Genomic DNA, 17924 nt, shown 5'->3' with positions numbered 1-17924 from the left:
ATGCAATGATCCATGTTCATACAAAATTTGAAGTCGAACAAAATTATGTGATATACCTAAAATTTATCCTAGACCTAACTACTCTTGACCATGCTTACATAAGACAGCTCTACGGACCCAAGATATATTTTGCCGTCCTCTCGTTCGACCACCTCTGTTGGACGGACATCCTTGGGACCCCTCATTTCTTGCAACTTCTCACCTTCAGAGCCGATCCTAATAGCGACCAAGTGGCTGTCCTTTCCAAACGGGAGCTCATACTTCTCCCTATGCAGCGCAACCCAGTACCCACCCTTCCCGTCGGGCCTCACGTTGTCCGGGTATCCCGGTAGGTCGGTAAATAGCTCAGATGTACCGGCCTTAGGCCCTCGGATCCAGTACCTCATTAGCTTGCATGGTCCCGTGAGAGCGACGATGAGGTGGCTCCTGTCGGCACTGATGGCGATACCATTAGGGTACGTGACACCGGACTGGAGCACGGTGACCTTGTTAGTCCGTTGATTGTATCTCATAATCCGTCCTGTTGAGTCTCCCGACGTGGTGACCATCTGATGCTGTGCCCGAGTGTACGTCGTGCTACTATCAGTGAAATAGACGTCGCCAGTAACCTGATCAACGTCCACACCATTTGTGAAGCGCAGTGGCGCGCCACCGGCCTCAGTTGCAAGCACCGTCGCTTCCCCACCGTTCGGCCCGACGCGCATCAGCCCCATGTATGCGTCCGCGATGTACAGGTTGCCGGAGTTGTTGTGGAACCGAAGGCCCAGCGGCCGGCCGCAGGAGCTCTCCCTGGCGACCGCCGGGAGCTCAGACGAGGGTGCATCGCAGCCGTTCTTGATGTAGCTAGGACTGTACGCGAAAGTGGCAAACCCAACGCTCTTGCCTGCGTACTTGAGGATGCGGCCGTCGGAGACGCTGACGTAAGGCCCGGCGCCGCGACGGTCGAACGCGACGCTCTCGGGACCGATCAGCCCGTCGGGCAGCTCAAGTCGCTGGGTGTTGGTGGCGTCGATGGCCTTGGCTACGGCGGCCGAGGGCAGGAGCAGCAGGACGGAGAGCAAAGTCGCCAGAAGGGGCAGCGTCGACGTCCTCCGCGCCATGGGTACGGTGCTGTTAGGTCGAGTACTACGAGCGAGACTACGATGAGTACGCGGTGGTTCTGGCTTGCTGTTGCTGTTGCTGTTGTTGGCTTGATGGACAGGGCGTACCGCGCCTCCCGTTTTATTGGGTGGGTTCTTCAGGTCTCATCTCCGAATCGGCTTCAGCACTCCAGCAGTCCAGCACAAAATCGGACTCAAAGTTTCCCTCGGCAGAGCAAAGGAACAGAAGCGGACTCGGAGTTTCACTGAAGGAGAGCCAGGTTCCAGGGCCACAACCTTGCCTACCTAACACCTCAGATCCACCGGCCCAACTGCCTCGCTGCAGCCGTCGCCCTTCTCCTTGGGCAGTGCTAACAACTCTGACGTAATGTCATTCTTGATCCATCCACCACCAGTACTGACGGACTGGCAACTAACCTCCCGGGCTGAGCAGGAGGCCACCAAAATCTTCAAACCTAAACCTCAACCTGAAACCCTAACCTTCTAGCTCGAGATTCAAAATTCGACATATTTTAATTTCACCCCAACAATCTGTCAACAAATAATTCAGCTCATATTTTAACTTGCAAGTGTTTTTTGAGTCCTCTCTTAGAATAATGTTTGACGGCGTGAAGTACCGATCAGACAAGCGGGCCAAGTAGGGTCAATAAAAAATCTCCAAGAATTTGGCCTACATCCCGATTACAGCCCAACATTTTTTTAGGGAAATACAACCCAACATTTTCATTTCACGCATCAAAAAGATACAATGACGGGAGTGTTACTTCACCGGCGAAGTCATCCAAGGTCCTAGCAAAGTCAAAAAAAACAAGTTTTACAAATCATATTTGAGTATGCAAGAAGCGTGAACACAATATTTTAGCGTGAAGTATTGCAAATGGCACAATGCCACGTCCCACGACACGAACGAGTGCAAGATCTTCCGACAGTAGATACAATCGGCCATTGAGCAAGGTAGGCTCAAGTTCGAAGTTTCGGTAAAGCCAGTAAAGCCAATGAAGATCGATCAGCACCCTTTCCTACTAATATGGTCGATGCGGGAAGAAACGCACTCCAAACCAAGGTGCTGACGTTAGAATCGGCTAAGAGAAGCGGCACCGTGGACCCCAGAAATCAGGCCACGGTTGAGGATGTCAAAGGAAAAGGACGTGTCGAAGACGAGGGCGAAGGATCAGAGAGATCGCGTAGACCTATCACCTCCCAATTCTTACTTAGCAAGTATCAGCGGTAGCAGGAAAGTTCGAGACACCGCGAAGAGATGATGCGCCGACACGAAGATCACTGGCGGTGCCCGTTCTTCATCCACTACTGGGAAAACAACCTCAGGTTACCATCAGCCGATAATTACCCCGAGTGCAACGGTCGGTATCGAAACGGTCGCCCGTTCAATATCGAAACGGTCGCCCGTTCAGGAGGTCACGCTCCAGGGATCGAGGATCAGAACCGATCAGCAGAAACTGGTGCGAACAAGAGGATCGGCACCTTTCAGTGCGTGATCGGCTGGGGGGAAGAGTTGACCAGTATGATCGGCTGGGGGGAAGAGTTGACCAGTATGATCGGCTTGGGGGCAGAGTTGACCAGTGCGAACGACCGGGGGGCAGGGCCAGCGCACGTGATCGGCTAGAGGAGATGGCCGATGCCAGGGTGTTGGATGAAAACCCCCTAGGGCGAGAACCAGACTGGGAGCGCGCAAAACTGCCGGTCAAACCGGTGAACCCCAGATGGTGCCCCGACGGCTTGACCAAATCCTAGAAACAAAGAATCCAACGTCTGCACCAATGGGAACAACAAGAAGAAGAACAGAGGCAGATGATGGATAAGAAGGACGACAGGTCTCGAGTCTGGCGCCCCAAAAGAAAAAACAACGAAGAAGATGACGATCAGGGGTCGGCAGCAGACGTCAGCATGGTTTTCATCTTGCCGATGGAGTTTATGGCTCCCGCCGATCGGGATGACGCAACAGTTATAGAGGAGCAAATGGCACAATTGGCTTTGGAGCTAATGATAGCCACTTTTGAGAAACCCGAGGACGAAAAACGACAACATCTCAAAGCCCTATTCCTCGAAGGACATGTCAACGGGCGACCTGTCACTAGGCTACTGGTAGATGGAGGCGCTGCGGTCAATATCATGCCGTATGCTATGTTCCGGAAATTGGGCAAAAGTGATGAAGATCTGACCAAGACGGACATGATGCTCAAGGATTTTGAAGGCAACGTGTCCCCCGCCCGCGGAGCACTCTGTGTCGACCTCACCATCGGCAGTAAGACCCTACCCACTATTTTCTTTATCATTAATGGCAAAGGGTCCTACAACATGTTGCTCGGTCACGATTGGATACACGCGAATTGCTGCGTCCTGTCTACAATGCACCAGTGCCTCGTCTAGTGGGTAGGTGACAACATCAAGATAGTCACCGCCGATTCCGCCTACAGTGTTGCCATGGCCGATACGCAACAGTGGAGCTGTGAACACGTCAAGTGCATATCTGGCCGAACCTGGGATACCGATTTCCTAAGGGTGTCCAATTTTGGTCTACAGTCAATCCAAGCATTCGGCTCTGAAGAATCAGACTAGATGGATCAATTCGTCCGGGAAGACGGGAAGCTTGGGCACGGGTTTACATCGACCGATTCATTGGAGATGGTGGACTTAGGAGATGGTAGTAAGCCAAGGCCGACGTATATTAGTGCCAATCTAGACCCCGAGTATAAGCGTGAATTGACAAGTTTGTTAAGGCCCCGTTTGGTATGAAGGAATTGGAATCTATTTAATGGAGTAGGCTAATTTATGTTGGAATGTGGCATTCCACAACTTTCCAAAGTTTATATATAAGCCTATCTTAAATTCATGGGGTGGGAGATGGAAATTGATTCTATAGATTATGGTTATTAGAATGGAATTCAATTCTTATAGCACGCTCTTAGACTCGCTTCTCTATAGTAGAAGTGCAGCATATAAGTATCTCTCCCATATCACCAACTATAATATACAACTATATTCCACATACAATTATATTAGCTTAATTAATTTGTGTCTAAATTATAATTATTATGATGGAATTCAATTCCAATGATCCAAACGGGGCCTAAAGGAATTTAAAGACTGTTTTGCTTGGGAATACCATGAAATGATTGGTCTAGACCGGTCCAGGGTATCGGCCGTATCAGCAGCCCGCATGATGGTGCAACCCTAAAATCCTACATGATATAAAGGCTGAGATTACAAGATTGATTGAAGCAAGATTTATTCGGCAGTGCCGTTATGCCGAGTGGATTTCCAATATTGTACCTATATACAAGAAAAATGGGAAGCTGCGTGTGTGCATTGACTTCAGGAATCTTAATCAGGCTACATCGATGGATGGGTATCCAATGCCGATAGCCGATGTTTTGATAGACGCCGCCGCAGGACATAAAGTCATCAGTTTCATGGATGGTAATGCTGGGTACAATCAAATATTAATGGCTGAAGAAGACATTTCAAAGACGGCTTTCAGGTGTCCAGGCCACCTCGGTTTGTTTGAGTGGGTGGTGATGACCTTCGGTTTAAAAAACACCGGCGCTACATATCAACGAGCTATGAATTATATTTTCCACAAGTTTATCGGTGTCCTGGTGGAAATCTACATCGATGACGTCGTGATTAAGTCAAAAGGACATCAAGAACATCTGGCCGATTTGCGAAAGGTGTTGGAATGCACAAGGAAGCATGGATTGAAAATGAACCCAAACAAATGTGCCTTAGGTGTGTCGGCTGGAGAATTTCTAGGATTCATGGTCCATGAACACGGGATAGAGGTCAATCGGAAGATTATAGCCGCTATTAATAAAGTTGTGGCCCCGTAGAACAAAACTGAGCTGCAGTCCCTAATCAGCAAAGTCAACTTTATCAGAAGATTCATATCCATTTTTTTGGGCGTATTCAATCCTTCACCCCTTTGTGTGGGGAGAAGAACAGCAAAAAGCATTGGAAGACATCAAGCAATACCTGATTTCACCACCAGTGTTGGTCCCGCCGCAGGCTGGCAAGCTGTTCAGACTATACTTGTTGACCGATGAACAGGCTATCGGATTGTCGCTGGTACAGGAATTCGAGGGAAAGGAACGAGTAATTTATTATGTCAGCAGAAGGCTCTTGGACGCCGAAACTAGATATTCCCCAGTAGAACGGCTGTGCCTTTGTCTGTATTTCTCATGTACCAAACTCAGGCACTACCTGTTATCGGTAGAGTGCATAGTCGTTTGCAAAGACGACGTGGTAAAGTACATGCTGTCATTGCCAATTTTGAAAGGAAGGATTGGGAAGTGGATTCTAGCTCTGTCAGAATTTGACCTGAGGTACAAAATGGCCAAAGCTGTCAAGGGCCAAGTAATAGCCGATTTCGTGGCTCAGCATTATGGACCGGAAATCGCTGTTGTTGAGCCAGCTCCATGGACTCTGTACTTCGACGGTTCTTTGTGTGGGGCCGGATCAGGAATCAGCATCGTCCTCATATCGCCTCGGCGGCAAGTTATGATTTCTCTCTGCCGATAGAGGCGTCCGCTACCAATAACCAGGCAGAATACTAGGCTGTCCTAAAGGGTATCCAATTATTGAGAGAGGTCAAGGCTGATGCAGTGGAAATTTTTGGGGATTCCATGCTCATCGTCGATCAATTGACGGGGAAATCTGAATGTAAAGATGATGTCTTAAGGATTTATTACGAAGATTGCCTTTGGTTGTTAAAAGAATTCAAGTCTGCGGTTATTGAGCATATTCCCATAAATTAGAATGAAGAAGCCAACAAGCTTGCTCAACATGCTTCTGGGTATCGGCCGATTCAAGGTGCCATGACTCGGGAGCTTGCGGCTGACGATTGGTGAAAAGAGATCGCCGATTACTTAAAAGATCCGTCCAAGAAAGTGGATCGGCGAGTACGTTTTCAGGCCACGAAATATGTGTTACTTGAGGATGATTTGTTTTATCGGACAATTTATGAGGTTCTGCTCAAGTTCCTTGGAACGGAAGAAGCAAAGGTTATGATGGGAGAAATTCACGAAGGTGTGTGCGGGGCTCACCAATCGGCTCATGAAATGAAATGGATGATCACGAATAACGGTTATTATTGGCCGACGATACTCGAGGATTGCTTTAAATATTATAAATGATGTCAAGATTGTCAGAAATTCGGCAACGTGCAGCGTGCACCAGCCTCGGCTATGAACCCAATAATCAAGCCATGGCCGTTTAGGGGTTGGGGAATATACCTCATCGGACAGATTTATCCTCCATCAAGCAAGGGACACAAGTTCATATTAGTAGCCACTGACTACTTTACCAAGTGGGTGGAGGCAGTTCCCTTGAAGACTATGACATCGACCGCCATGGTCGATTTCGTGAGAGACCACATTGTTTATCGGTGCGGTATCCCTCAAACCATCACAACTGATGAAGGGACAATGTTCAGTTCGGGAGAGTTTGAAGAGTTCACCGCCGATATGGGGATTAAATTGTTGAATTCTTCTCCGCATTATGCTCAAGCTAATGGTCAGGCCGAATCATCTAATAAGGGGATAATCAAGTTAATCAAGAGAAAATAGAAGAGCAGCCCGAGAGGTGGCACGCATCCTTGAATGAATATTTATGGGCATAAAGGATGGCCTGTCATGGAGCTACTAAAATATCTCCTTATCAATTGGTGTACGGTCACGAGGCAGTATTGCCTTGGGAATTAAGGATGGGGTCCAGACGCACGTCACTTCAAGATTAGTTGATGGCCGATGATTATTCCCTCCTCATGAGAGGGGAACTCGACGATTTGGTGGGTCAGCGATTAAGGGCCCTGATCAGCATCGAAGAAAATAAGAAAAGGGTGGCCAGGTGGTACGACAAGAAGGTCAAGGTCAAGCAATTCTCCCAAGGAGATTTGGTATGGAAGTTGGTGCTGCCGATAGGGTCTAAAGATCCCAAATTTGGTAAATGGTCACCTACTTGGGAAGGGCCGTATAGAATCAGCCGATGCGCTCCGGGAAATGCGTACATACTAGAAACTATTGAAGGAGAGGAATTCACAAGAGCTTTAAATGGGAGGTATCTGAAGAGGTATTACCCTAGCATATGGGTGGATGCGTAACCGATGATATAACATGTCGAGACGCTGTGGCCGACTCCTATTGACTCGTGTTCAAATAGCCGATGCAAGGAGACATCACCTTGAGGACGGAATCTTTGACCAGTCCGGCCGATTTATTATTTGGTACAGCAATAGGATACATGGCTGACATGGTACAAGTCACCCTTAGACTAAAAGTAGCAATACATTCATTAATCACGCTTCAGCTGAGCTTTATTCTTGTTGATCTCTCTCTCGACCCGGCCTAGTTCTATTAGGAGGCGGATGCTCTTTTCCTCCAAATCCTCCATGGCGGCTTCAACAGCAACTTGACGAGGGATTTGATGGCTTCTGTCGAGAGGTGGTTGGGATGTTCCTGCCAAGATGTCCTCAAGTACGATCTGACGGGGTAGCTGGTGGCTCTTCTCGATTGGCGGCTGCCTGGAGCAGTTGGCTTCCATATGATCCAAGATCTTCTAGACATGAGCGGGGATATAATCCTTGAGTTCTTCGCGATGGGCTGCAATCAGATCTCTATTCAGCTGTGTTAGCGGTTCCTCAGAATGCATAATCTCGATGGCTCGTTCTAGGCCAGGGCTGAGGCGTTTTGGCTGAGAAGTGACAAACAATCACCCGTCGTCAGATTGATGAATGTTGGGTGGAAAAACGAAGGGAGATTTCGTACCTGATTGACGGAGGAAGAGGAAAACATCTCGACGCTTGGCCTAAGAGAATAGAAATAAGACAAGTTGAGGAAGGGAGGCTGGGCGAGATGTGAATGCTCTTAGAAGCGATACGGGGTCTCATACTTATAGAAGGAAAAGGATGAAGGGTAACGGTTGGTAAAACGCGTCCCATTAGAGTAAAGAATCATTAAATGAAAAGCTGCCACAGAGGACGGTCCAAGTTTGAATTCGTACGACAACGACTAAAGAACATTAAATGTTTATACAAAAGCATTCAGTGTTTTTTACAATTCATCCTAGGAGAGCATTAATGGCCGTGATCGCTTGCTGCCGAACTTGATCGGCCGAATCTAACATCCTTTGATCTTCGTCGGCTGATCCAGGGACTTCTGGTATATTGCGGTGAAGTCGGATAGCTTCATGGGCAAGGTTCTGCCTCTCCTGCTTTAGATTGGCGATAACAGATGGGAGGTCATGGAGCTTCTTCTCTTCAGCGGCTATGGCTTTGGTCACCTGCACCATTTCCTTGGTAAGCTCTGCCCTTCGCCGTTTAAGGCGGTCTATGGCACCGACAATGTCCGGGCGAGAATTTTCGAGAATGCCGATCCGCTGGTGCACTTCTTGAGCTCGTTGTTTGTAGGAGTCCTCCTCTTCACGTGCCTTTGCTAGTTTGGCACGATCAGTCATGTACCGTAAAGCTCTGAACACCAGGATTTGCATGGACTTGATATATGCGATGGGTGCTAGAGCTTCTGCTGCTTCTTCTGGAACTTGGCCTCTGATTTTGGTAAAGAGCTGCCGAATCGGCGAGGCATCTTCCACCAATCGGCTGATATCATCTTGGAGGATGATCCGTATACTTTGGAGCTTGGTGCGAACTTCATCGGGAAGTGAGCTCAGAGCATCCTGGCACGAGACGACCTCCTCGTCATCGGAGATTGCGATCGTGAAAGAGAAGAGGCTGTTGTTGGGAGTCCTGCTCCTGGAAATAATAAATAATAAAGAGACAGATTAGTCGACGGTAATAGAAAATCGGCCGATTTGGACGTCAAGTCTCTTACCTCTTTAAAATGGATTTCTTCTGCTTGTGCCGGTGGGAGTGCTACCCTCATTTCGGGAATCGGCACGGTTGGCTCGTCGGAGGCAGAAGATTCGACAATTATTGGCGTCGTGCTCGGGCCAGCCTCCTGGAAAGGTACAAGAAACGGATCTTTATAAGTATGAGGTAGATGATTAAGTTTGACGATAGATAATGACTGCTATACCTCTGCGAGTCGTCCGACCGATGGTTGTTGAAAGGGCACAATCGACGTACCCAGAGTAGCCTACATCAGAAATCAGTTAGATTTTGATTAAGGATTAAGAAATTTGAGTTAAATAAATATTCTCTACCTAAGTGGGAGGGATTGCTGGCGTCTCGGTCTCCGCCTAGAGTGTGGCCGATTGCTGTGGAGATTGCTCTGGGATGATTTGCGTAGCCTGGCTGGAAGAAGAAGTTAATACTGACAGAATACTTAGAAAAATGTGAGGCGTATGAAGTTACCTGAACGGCTTCTAGCAGTAATGACGCAGCTGCCGCTCCGGCTTGTGTAGCAGCCTGGGGGTCGACTTCTTCGATAGTTGGCGGAGTCGGTGCAGCTAAAGATTCAGCCGATGCCACCGCCGATTGATCGGCCGATTCTATACGGGCGCGCACCCGGCGGCTCGTTTTCTTTGAAGACGTTATCTTCAGCTTCTGTTTCAATCGGCCGGTGGTGATGTCTTCAATGGACGGGGCCTGAAAGCCGATAAGTGGAAATGATGTATATGGATGGAGATTTTCTATCGGCCTACCGCTTCAGCTGCGCGTTGGAGGAAGTTGACTTCCAGACTGTAAGGGAAAATGAAAGTTAGCGGTAATCTTGTAGCACAAAAGGAATGATATTGAAATCGGCTAAGAAGAGGGTAGTACTGCTGCATTTGGATCAATGTTGTAAGGATCCAGGTCGTTGTAGTATGTTGCGGGGGATACACAGAAGAGATGCTGCTTCCATTCTCCCCACCATAATTTGAATTGTTGAACAGCAAAAGGAGCCACCACCCAGTTGTTTAAATCAATGGTACTGGAGTCTGGGACCAAACTGCATAGCCGATTATAATCAAGACCTTTGGTGAGCTCGTCCCGAAACTTTGCACGGCCGGCAAAGTAAATCCGAATTGGCAATTGACCAAGGCCAAACTGCCGTGCTGCAACTGATGGATTATAAAACTCCTAAGTTGGAGAATCTTTCCTGGAAAAGAAGTTCGCTGGTAAGACCCCTGGTTTGATCAAGACATCTGTGAGCTCATTGTCGAAAGAGTTGGTCGTCGAGTCGAAGCAAAAGGGATGCTCAAAAAGTGGCTCAGCTCTTTGGTATGGGTACCAACTCATGGTTTCTTCACTAAAGCCGTCGTAGAAGCATCTCAAATACTCGGTTGTCTTGGTGGGAGTAAACTGGCTGCCAGGAAAAGCTGATGCTGCTTCACCAAAAGAGGTGCACCATCATCGTACTGTTGGGTTTTCCTCTGACTTGATATTAGGGAATGTTTTGGTCTCTATTTGCTGCCAGAAAACCTTACTCATGTATAAGTTGAGCCAGAGAGTAATGAACCACCAGGGGCCACCAAGATTACCAACCGGCTCTCTGGTTGACAGTTTGGCGGCGATCTGATGCATCATGTGGTAAGCCAATCCTATCAGGTGTTTTCCTAGAGGGATAGTGGATCCTCTTGCCAGGGCTTCAGCCAAAGCTTGTGTATTAAAGGAAGGGCCGACTGCTTTGTCGCAAAAGAAGTGCTTCTCTAACCACATTGTTAAGAAGGCTGTATATTCTCTATCTCCAAGCGGCCCAGTCTTCATGTTTTTATTAATATATCCTTTCCACCCGCCAATTCCTTTCGTCTCTAGCCGATAGGTCGGCTTGATCAGAAAATCAAAAGGTGTATCGAGGGAGGAGATGTCGAGGCCGGTCAGCATCAGAACGTCTGCAAGAGTTGGGGTTATGGGTCCGTGTCCAAAAAGAAATGCATTAAGCACGTTGGAACAAAAATAAGAAGCCACCATCACCAGAGGTTCATTCTTCTCCATCTGGGACAAGGATAGATTTATGCATTGGCCGATTTTCAGTTCATCCCAGAGAACTCTTTTGGAGTTGGACATTCTTTGAAACCATTCTTTCCGGCTGACAGTTTCATTCGGCCAAGATCTAAATGCGCCTGTCCACTGGTTCAAATCCATGGGCAACTGCTTAAAGGTAATCCTATGGGTTTGTAGATTGATTAGATCAGTGGGGTCTGGATTTCCCATAGGGCCTAGGCCGATGAGGTCGGGTGCATCAGAAATGCGAATGGTGATTTGCTGTCTGATCACCTAAGGAAGATGAAAAGAGAAAACTAAGAATAGATCTAAAAGATGCATGGGCAGTAAAAAGTAAAGGGTAAGGCTTCGGGTGTTTACCTCTGGAATGAAGCTCAAGGTCGCCGATGGAGCCGCCATTGAAGAGAATAAAGCGGGATGAAGACAAAAGAAAGATCACGGGAGAGATGCGATCGGGAGGAAAAGGGGTGCTGGGATGTGATGGAAGATGATTCGCCGGGGAAAGGAGAGTTACTGAGTTCGTGGAGAAGAAGCGGCGGAGAATGCTGGTATTTAAAGATGGTTCGAGAGAAGGGGTAAAGGCGAAATTTTTACCGCGCCGTCTACACGAATTTCGGAGGAGCGGTTGTCTCAGGCGCCCAGTTCGAAAAGATTGCAATAATCAGGTAGAAGACTGCAAAACTGAAAGGAGTTTTTGCCGCGTTTGTCTCGGAGAGAAAGTTAAAGAGAATTTTGAAGTAAAAGTTATGTTTTACTCCGAAACTGGGGGGCACGTGTTGACGCCGGATTTTGACACATGTTTTGAATCGGCGTCAAGGGAGGAAAAGATTGGCCAACGCGGCAGGCTAAAAGCTACAGTTGGGAATCGGCCGATTGGCGCTACAGTGTTTCGGTCGATTGGCGAACGGAGTTGATGAAGGTCGGCCGATTGGAAGTTGGAGTGGCTTGGCCAGTATGGGCCTAAAGTGGGCCGGAGAAGAAGATTAGTTAAAGGAGAAGGTTGGCCCGTGGAATACGATAACCAACTCCGATACGAGTTGGGTTTGTAAATATTTGTTATCATTTAAAATTGGAGATAGATCCTAGTCGGTTAGGAAATCAATTGTAACAGGCTATAAATAGCCGTCTCTAGAGATTTGTAAACACATCAATCAATACAACAAATCTACTTATTCCTCGCACTTTACTTTCAAGTCGGCGATTTCGCCAAAAACCTTTTCTTTTCACAAGTTCATATGGGTTGGCAGGACTGCATCGACACGATCTCCGGCTGATTTGTAAGTTCCGTTTATCGAGTAATATCTAAGCTTTAACTTCAGACGCATCGCTGTCATTTCGTTTAAATTTATTCACCTGTTATCAATAGGTTTTATCTATTGCTCTAGTTTTATCACCAGTTATCCAGCTTGAGATTCGAACTGCCGGCTTCATTACTGTTATTCTTATTTATTGCCAAATAGCTGATTAGATCTATTTCAAGTGTCATATTTGTACCATTGTTTAGTTTACTCTAGTAATTTCTTTACAATTGCTACATGATCATCGGCTGTTCTATAGCCGGTCATCCCCACAGCAAATCGGCCGATTCGCTGATACGCTTTTCGAGATAGATCGGAACTTTAGCCGATCGAAACCTATGAAATTTAATACGTTTCTTTCCTTGTCAATCAACAGGTCAGATTGACTGGCACGCCGCGCGAACCGCACCAGGACGATAACCCAAACAGGAGTTAAGCATATTCTCCCCGGTCGTGTGTCCGACGCTGAAGATTATCGGCCAATTTTTAGCACCAACAGGTTCAATAGCTGCAAAAACTGTAGGTAATGAGTTTGTGGGGGATTACATTGTTGGTAATTATCAAAACTGTTGGAAAAGATAGAAAATTATACAACTAATACTGTTGGGAACTTAGAAAATACACTAGTGATGCTAACACTGTTGGCCACTAGAAAAAAACTGTCAGGAAAGATGTCACTCTTGTAGTGATAAGCGTTACCTACATATATGACCGGTCCTTGATGAGTTGTTGTGTATGTGCGTGTACACTGTGACAAGCGATCTGTCCTAATCCACGTGCTCAATGTGGCAAGCGACGTTTATTTGTGGCCGTGTGTCCCTATCACAGATGTTTGTGTTATGGTGATAAATAACAACTTTATACTTGTTACTAACATGTGTGTTTTGAAGTAGATATATCATTGGTTATCTCATCACGAGTAAATTAGAATGTGGACCCCTAATTTGAATTACAATAACGGACATGGAGCTAATGCGACAAGGCTAACGACCTTTCTAGAACTAAGTGTCACAAGGAGATGAAGGGCACTTAGTGTAGTATAGGTTTTGTTAGTTTGTAGCTCATGGACCGTACTATTAAGAGAAATTTCGATGATAGTAGCTTGATCATGTGAAGCTAGCCATGAAAATGATGCACACTCAGTACTCTCTAGCACTTGGTAGCTTAAACAACTCATGCAAGAACTTAAGAAGCGAAGAAATCGATGAAAAACTCAAAGGAGATTGAATTGGATGAGTTATACAGATAAAGGGACCGCCGGATGATCCGACGCCCTATTTTTTAGTTGCATCTGATAAATTTTCTGGGACTGGAATTTCTGAAGGAAGACATCCTTTGTTCCGATACTACCATTGGATGAATTGGTACAGAGCATCGGACACAACATATTTTCAATTCCAGCTGACAGAAGGTTTTTGAGTTTTGGACCTTCAGCACTGGATGATCCGACGCCTTGTGGATGGCCGTCAGATGAATGCGTCGGAGGAACCATATTTTCAATTGAAGCTGACAGAAGGTTTTGGGCCAACCTCCCTTCAGCACCGGATGATCCGATGCTTAGCTCAAGACTGTTGGAGCAAATGCTGGATGAACTTTTCATTGTTACTTTTCTAACGTCTAGAATTTGGTCATGCGAGTGACCAGATGTTCCGATGCCCCGGGGATGGAGACCATCAGAACATTTGATGATGTGCTTTTTCTGCAGCACTTACCTAACGGCTAGCTGGTGTTCCCTAGCCTATTTATACCCTTCCCTGGGTCATTTAAGTTGCTCTTGACACCCTGAAGATTTCAAGAAGCCCATGAGAAAAATGAGAGTATGCTAGAGCAAAAAAAAAGTGATTTGTGATTTGCAAGATTAAGGACTTCTCTTAGTGTTTGAAAGTGATAAGTGAGCATCTAGTTCGTGGCGGAGCTTAGTGCTGGTCAACTGAATCATTGAGGCTTATTACTCTTGGTGTTTGACGTCATCACCTGGACAGTCTTGGTGATCCAGAGGTTCTTGGTGAGCTCTTGGAGATTGTGGGAGCCCCAAGAGGTTGATCTTGTAAACGGTTTGAAGTCCGCTGTTCCGAAGATGGAGAAGGGACATTCTTAGTGAGCACTCAAATCTTGGTGGTTCGAACATTCTTAGTGAGCACTCAAATCTTGGTGGTTCGAGGGGGAGCAAAACTCTTAGTGGGTGCTCCAACGTGGATTAGGGAGGAGCGTCAACTCCTCGATACCACGGGAAAAAAATTCGGTTGTCTTGTATCCTATCTCTTTACATTTGAGCACTTCCTTTGAGCATTTACTTCCTGCAATTTACTTGTTGTTTTGCTCTTGTTCAAGTTGTGCTTGTTTTGCTTATATCTTGCCTTAGGAAATGATGATCATGATAGTTGCTCTCCTTGCTAGGTTCCTTGTTTGCTAGTGTGTTTAGTTTCTAGGTTTGAACCTTGCAGATTAGTGTTGCACTAGAAATCTAGGTTAAGGTTCGCTTTTACTATTCTAGAAATTTGAAAAAGTCCCAATTCAACCCCCGGGCCACCGTTTCAAGATGCCAAGCTTCACCTTGAATATAGTCACTTTTCTCCGGCTTTGGAGGGACAGCAGGGTTGTCGTTGTAGTCGTTAGCACCAGGCGATGGCTCCAGTGGCGATGGAAAGACTTTTGATCCAACTTCAAGGAAGGAAGGCTATACGTTGTAAATGATGCTCTGGTTAATTCCTTAACGATCCCCGTCACAGGGGCGCCGGCCAATAAGAATCCAGCATTCGCCTACAATGATCCGCAGCACAACGCAATCAAAGCCGTCCGATCATGCAGGAACCGACCTAAATCCGCTGTGCCCTCTCGCGTAGGCGCCTATAAATAGCGCCCCTCCCTACGGCCAAATTGCACCACGGCAGACCAACGAGGCATCAAAGTGAAGGTTACACACACGATCTGTGAAAGCGAGGTAAATAGATCCATCTCCTTCATGTTTACCTTTTCTTCTTAGTGCTTCAATTTGTGCAGTACCAACAGATCAGGTGACCTATATTCTGTACATGCTGGCCATTTTGGCAGGTTTTAATTATAAGTGTACATGGTTAGGGTTTTGATGTTGTGAAATTATGGGTGTGATTATATTGCAAATCTTAATATGGTTAAGGTAGACAGTAATCCCCACTCTCGACTGGCTTTATTCATGATTTATTTCGTACAAGTTGATAACTTTCTTTACATGACTTTGTTTGGGGTTCTGTTGTCTCATAAGGGCGCCATTATGCACTGAACTCACTGTACTTCTTTTCATATGAAGCAACTCTATCCTTCTCCGTGTTAAAGCAAGCCCTTTTTCTTTGCATCCCTGTGATGAAATTGTAGCTTATTCTCCCCTCTGAAATCCTTTGTACCCATCCGATGTGGCAATGCCCTAGTCCTCATTAAGCACTTTTGTTTGTCTTTTATTTGCGCTGTAGTCATTATCTGCAAATGAGTAAGCCACATGCCCACATTTCAATTCATATTTTTCTTACATGTTCTCAAATTTTCCTATTACGCGATTTAGTTAGACAACATGTGCACATATCAATTAGATGCAGATTACTGGTTTACACAAGTATTTATTTTCTGTTTCTAAAAGAGTATTTCTATACTGATGATCATGATTTACCATTTTGTTTGTAAGATGGCTCGCACTAAGACGACAGCTCGGAATTCAACTGGAGGAAAAGCCCCTAGGAAGCAACTAGTTGCAAGGATGTTTGTATGTGCATGTAAATTTTGCATGTTACTTATCCTTTAAATCTTTAATAATGCATTTGCATGTTAACAATTGTTTTCTATTATGGTTTTGCGACGATAGGCTGCTGCCCGTAAGACAGCACCGGTAACCGGAGGGGTTAAGAAGCCTCGCCGTTACCGCCCTGGTACTGTAGCTCTTCGGTATGTGCAGCTTTCTATGATTGTATTTCATGCAAATAACTGTGTATGAATTTCATCTCATCTTTATATTTAATTTCCTGTTATTTTCAATTGATCCATTTTCCTCTCTAATGTTCCAGTGAAATTCGCAAGTACCAAAAGGGCACTGAGCTGCTCATTAGGAAGATGCCCTTCCAGAGGCTGGTGAGGGAGATTGCCCAGCTTCACAAAGTATATACCGTTGCTTTAATCACTACATGTTTTTCTTGTTATCTGAAACATTTGTAGGATGTAAATACTAATAACAACTTTTTTTTCGCATTGTTCTTATATTCTATCACTTCATGACTATTCTTGCAGAGTGATTTGCGTTTCCAGAGCCATGCAGTGCTTGCTTTGCAAGAGGCGGCAGAAGCATATCTTGTGGGTCTCTTTGAGGACACCAACCTATGTGCCATCCATGCCAAGCGCGTGACGATCATGCCGAAAGATGTTCATCTGGCTACAAGGATCCGTGGTGAAAGACCATGACTGTATTGAGAAGGGAGCTACCGGCCACAACCTGCTGCATAATTTCCAAACTGCTGCCTTTATGTCAAGAACTGTTACCTTATTAGTTTGTGCCAAACACTACAACTATCTGTCAAATAATTAGTTGATGTTGGTGGAAGGTACCTTCCTAGGCTTTCTTTTGCTGAATCTGTCTAATAATTAAGTTCTACATGACTGCAATGATATCAATTACGATTTTCTGATTGTTTTCCTGGCTGTTTAGCTTTTTTATTATGTGGAAGCTGTGTGATACAATGCAAGAAACAATGTGACCTTTCCAATAATCTTGTATCAATGATCAGCTTTTTATTCAGTCCCCACAAAGTATTTTTTAGAACGAAAAAAGCTAAAAGTTTTTAATGCGTCAAAATAAGATAACTGTTCTATCTGCTGATAAGGAATATACATCAGCGCATCTGCACACGATTTAGGCAAACCTTTGCATTAACCTTAGTGAACTTCATGGTTCATGGTGATATTCTGGCACACAGTTAGATTAAGGGAAACCACCAATCAATGTTGAAATGTACAACGTACTACCTCCATTTTTTGTTATTTGACGCCGGTGGTTTCTGGAATATTTAACACTAATAGTTGTCTGAAACAACATATAAACAAACATAGAGTAGTAATTTTTTTGGGAAAAATATATGAAATAGATGACCGGACTTCAGTTCTTCAGACAGTTTATTCTTCAGATTGTTTTGTGCAGGCATCAGCAGTTTATTTTTGTATACTCTGTGCAAACTGTGATGCCCACACCTGATACCTGCAGGTTTCTCTTACCTGAACCAAATAATACCAAAAATATTTGACTTGAAAAAGTTTTCTTGCAAATTTGGTCAGTGGCTACTAACACAAAAGAGGCATATATGGGCAGAGTCTAAAGCAATAAAATAAAAGTGATAATGAGTGAGAATGCATATCAAGGACTCAGTGGTGAACACGTATTTGTGCAGCACAACCACTGACTTTAAATTTTTAATAATAAAGCAAGACTGCTATATATATATATGCGTTTGAATAAAAAAACATGGAAATGAATACATATAATTGATATTTTTCTAATATTTCTTCCAGTGCTTCAAATGAGCTTCAAACTACAGAACATGACTACCAAGTTAGAAGTAAGATGCTGACGACTACATACGAGACAGTATAATCAGTTCCTGCAGAACAGACCTATGT

The 17924-nt window shown here is 45.4% G+C and overlaps 2 protein-coding genes across 2 annotated transcripts; one reads left to right on the top strand and one right to left on the bottom strand.

Moving 5' to 3' along the window:
• Nucleotides 1–74: 74 nt before the first annotated feature.
• Nucleotides 75–1100, bottom strand: LOC101768446 (protein STRICTOSIDINE SYNTHASE-LIKE 10). The gene has a single exon (XM_004974411.1). It carries the CDS (start codon nucleotides 1098–1100, stop codon nucleotides 75–77), a length of 1026 nt encoding a protein of 341 aa, XP_004974468.1.
• Nucleotides 1101–15948: 14848 nt separating this feature from the next.
• Nucleotides 15949–16759, top strand: LOC101771530 (histone H3.3). Its single transcript, XM_004972840.2, has 4 exons — nucleotides 15949–16011; nucleotides 16126–16205; nucleotides 16325–16415; nucleotides 16545–16759. Exons 1-4 carry the CDS (start codon nucleotides 15949–15951, stop codon nucleotides 16713–16715), a joined length of 405 nt encoding a protein of 134 aa, XP_004972897.1. The 3' UTR covers nucleotides 16716–16759.
• Nucleotides 16760–17924: the final 1165 nt, after the last annotated feature.

Source organism: Setaria italica, chromosome VI, assembly GCF_000263155.2.
Source record: "Setaria italica strain Yugu1 chromosome VI, Setaria_italica_v2.0, whole genome shotgun sequence".
NCBI classification, from domain to species: domain Eukaryota; kingdom Viridiplantae; phylum Streptophyta; class Magnoliopsida; order Poales; family Poaceae; genus Setaria; species Setaria italica.
Note: the sequence above shows the minus strand (reverse complement) of the source record. Positions and strands in the feature narration are given on the sequence as shown.

What these genes read in the sequence shown, in the direction of transcription:
- LOC101768446 (XM_004974411.1), bottom strand. Translation starts at nt 1,100, where the DNA reads ATGGCGCGGAGGACGTCGACGCTGCCCCTTCTGGCGACTTTGCTCTCC.
- LOC101771530 (XM_004972840.2), top strand. Translation starts at nt 15,949, where the DNA reads ATGGCTCGCACTAAGACGACAGCTCGGAATTCAACTGGAGGAAAAGCC. An exon ending in AAGCCCCTAGGAAGCAACTA is followed by an intron (nt 16,012 to 16,125) that starts GTTGCAAGGATG and finishes TTGCGACGATAG; the next exon opens with GCTGCTGCCCGTAAGACAGC. An exon ending in AGATTGCCCAGCTTCACAAA is followed by an intron (nt 16,416 to 16,544) that starts GTATATACCGTT and finishes CTATTCTTGCAG; the next exon opens with AGTGATTTGCGTTTCCAGAG.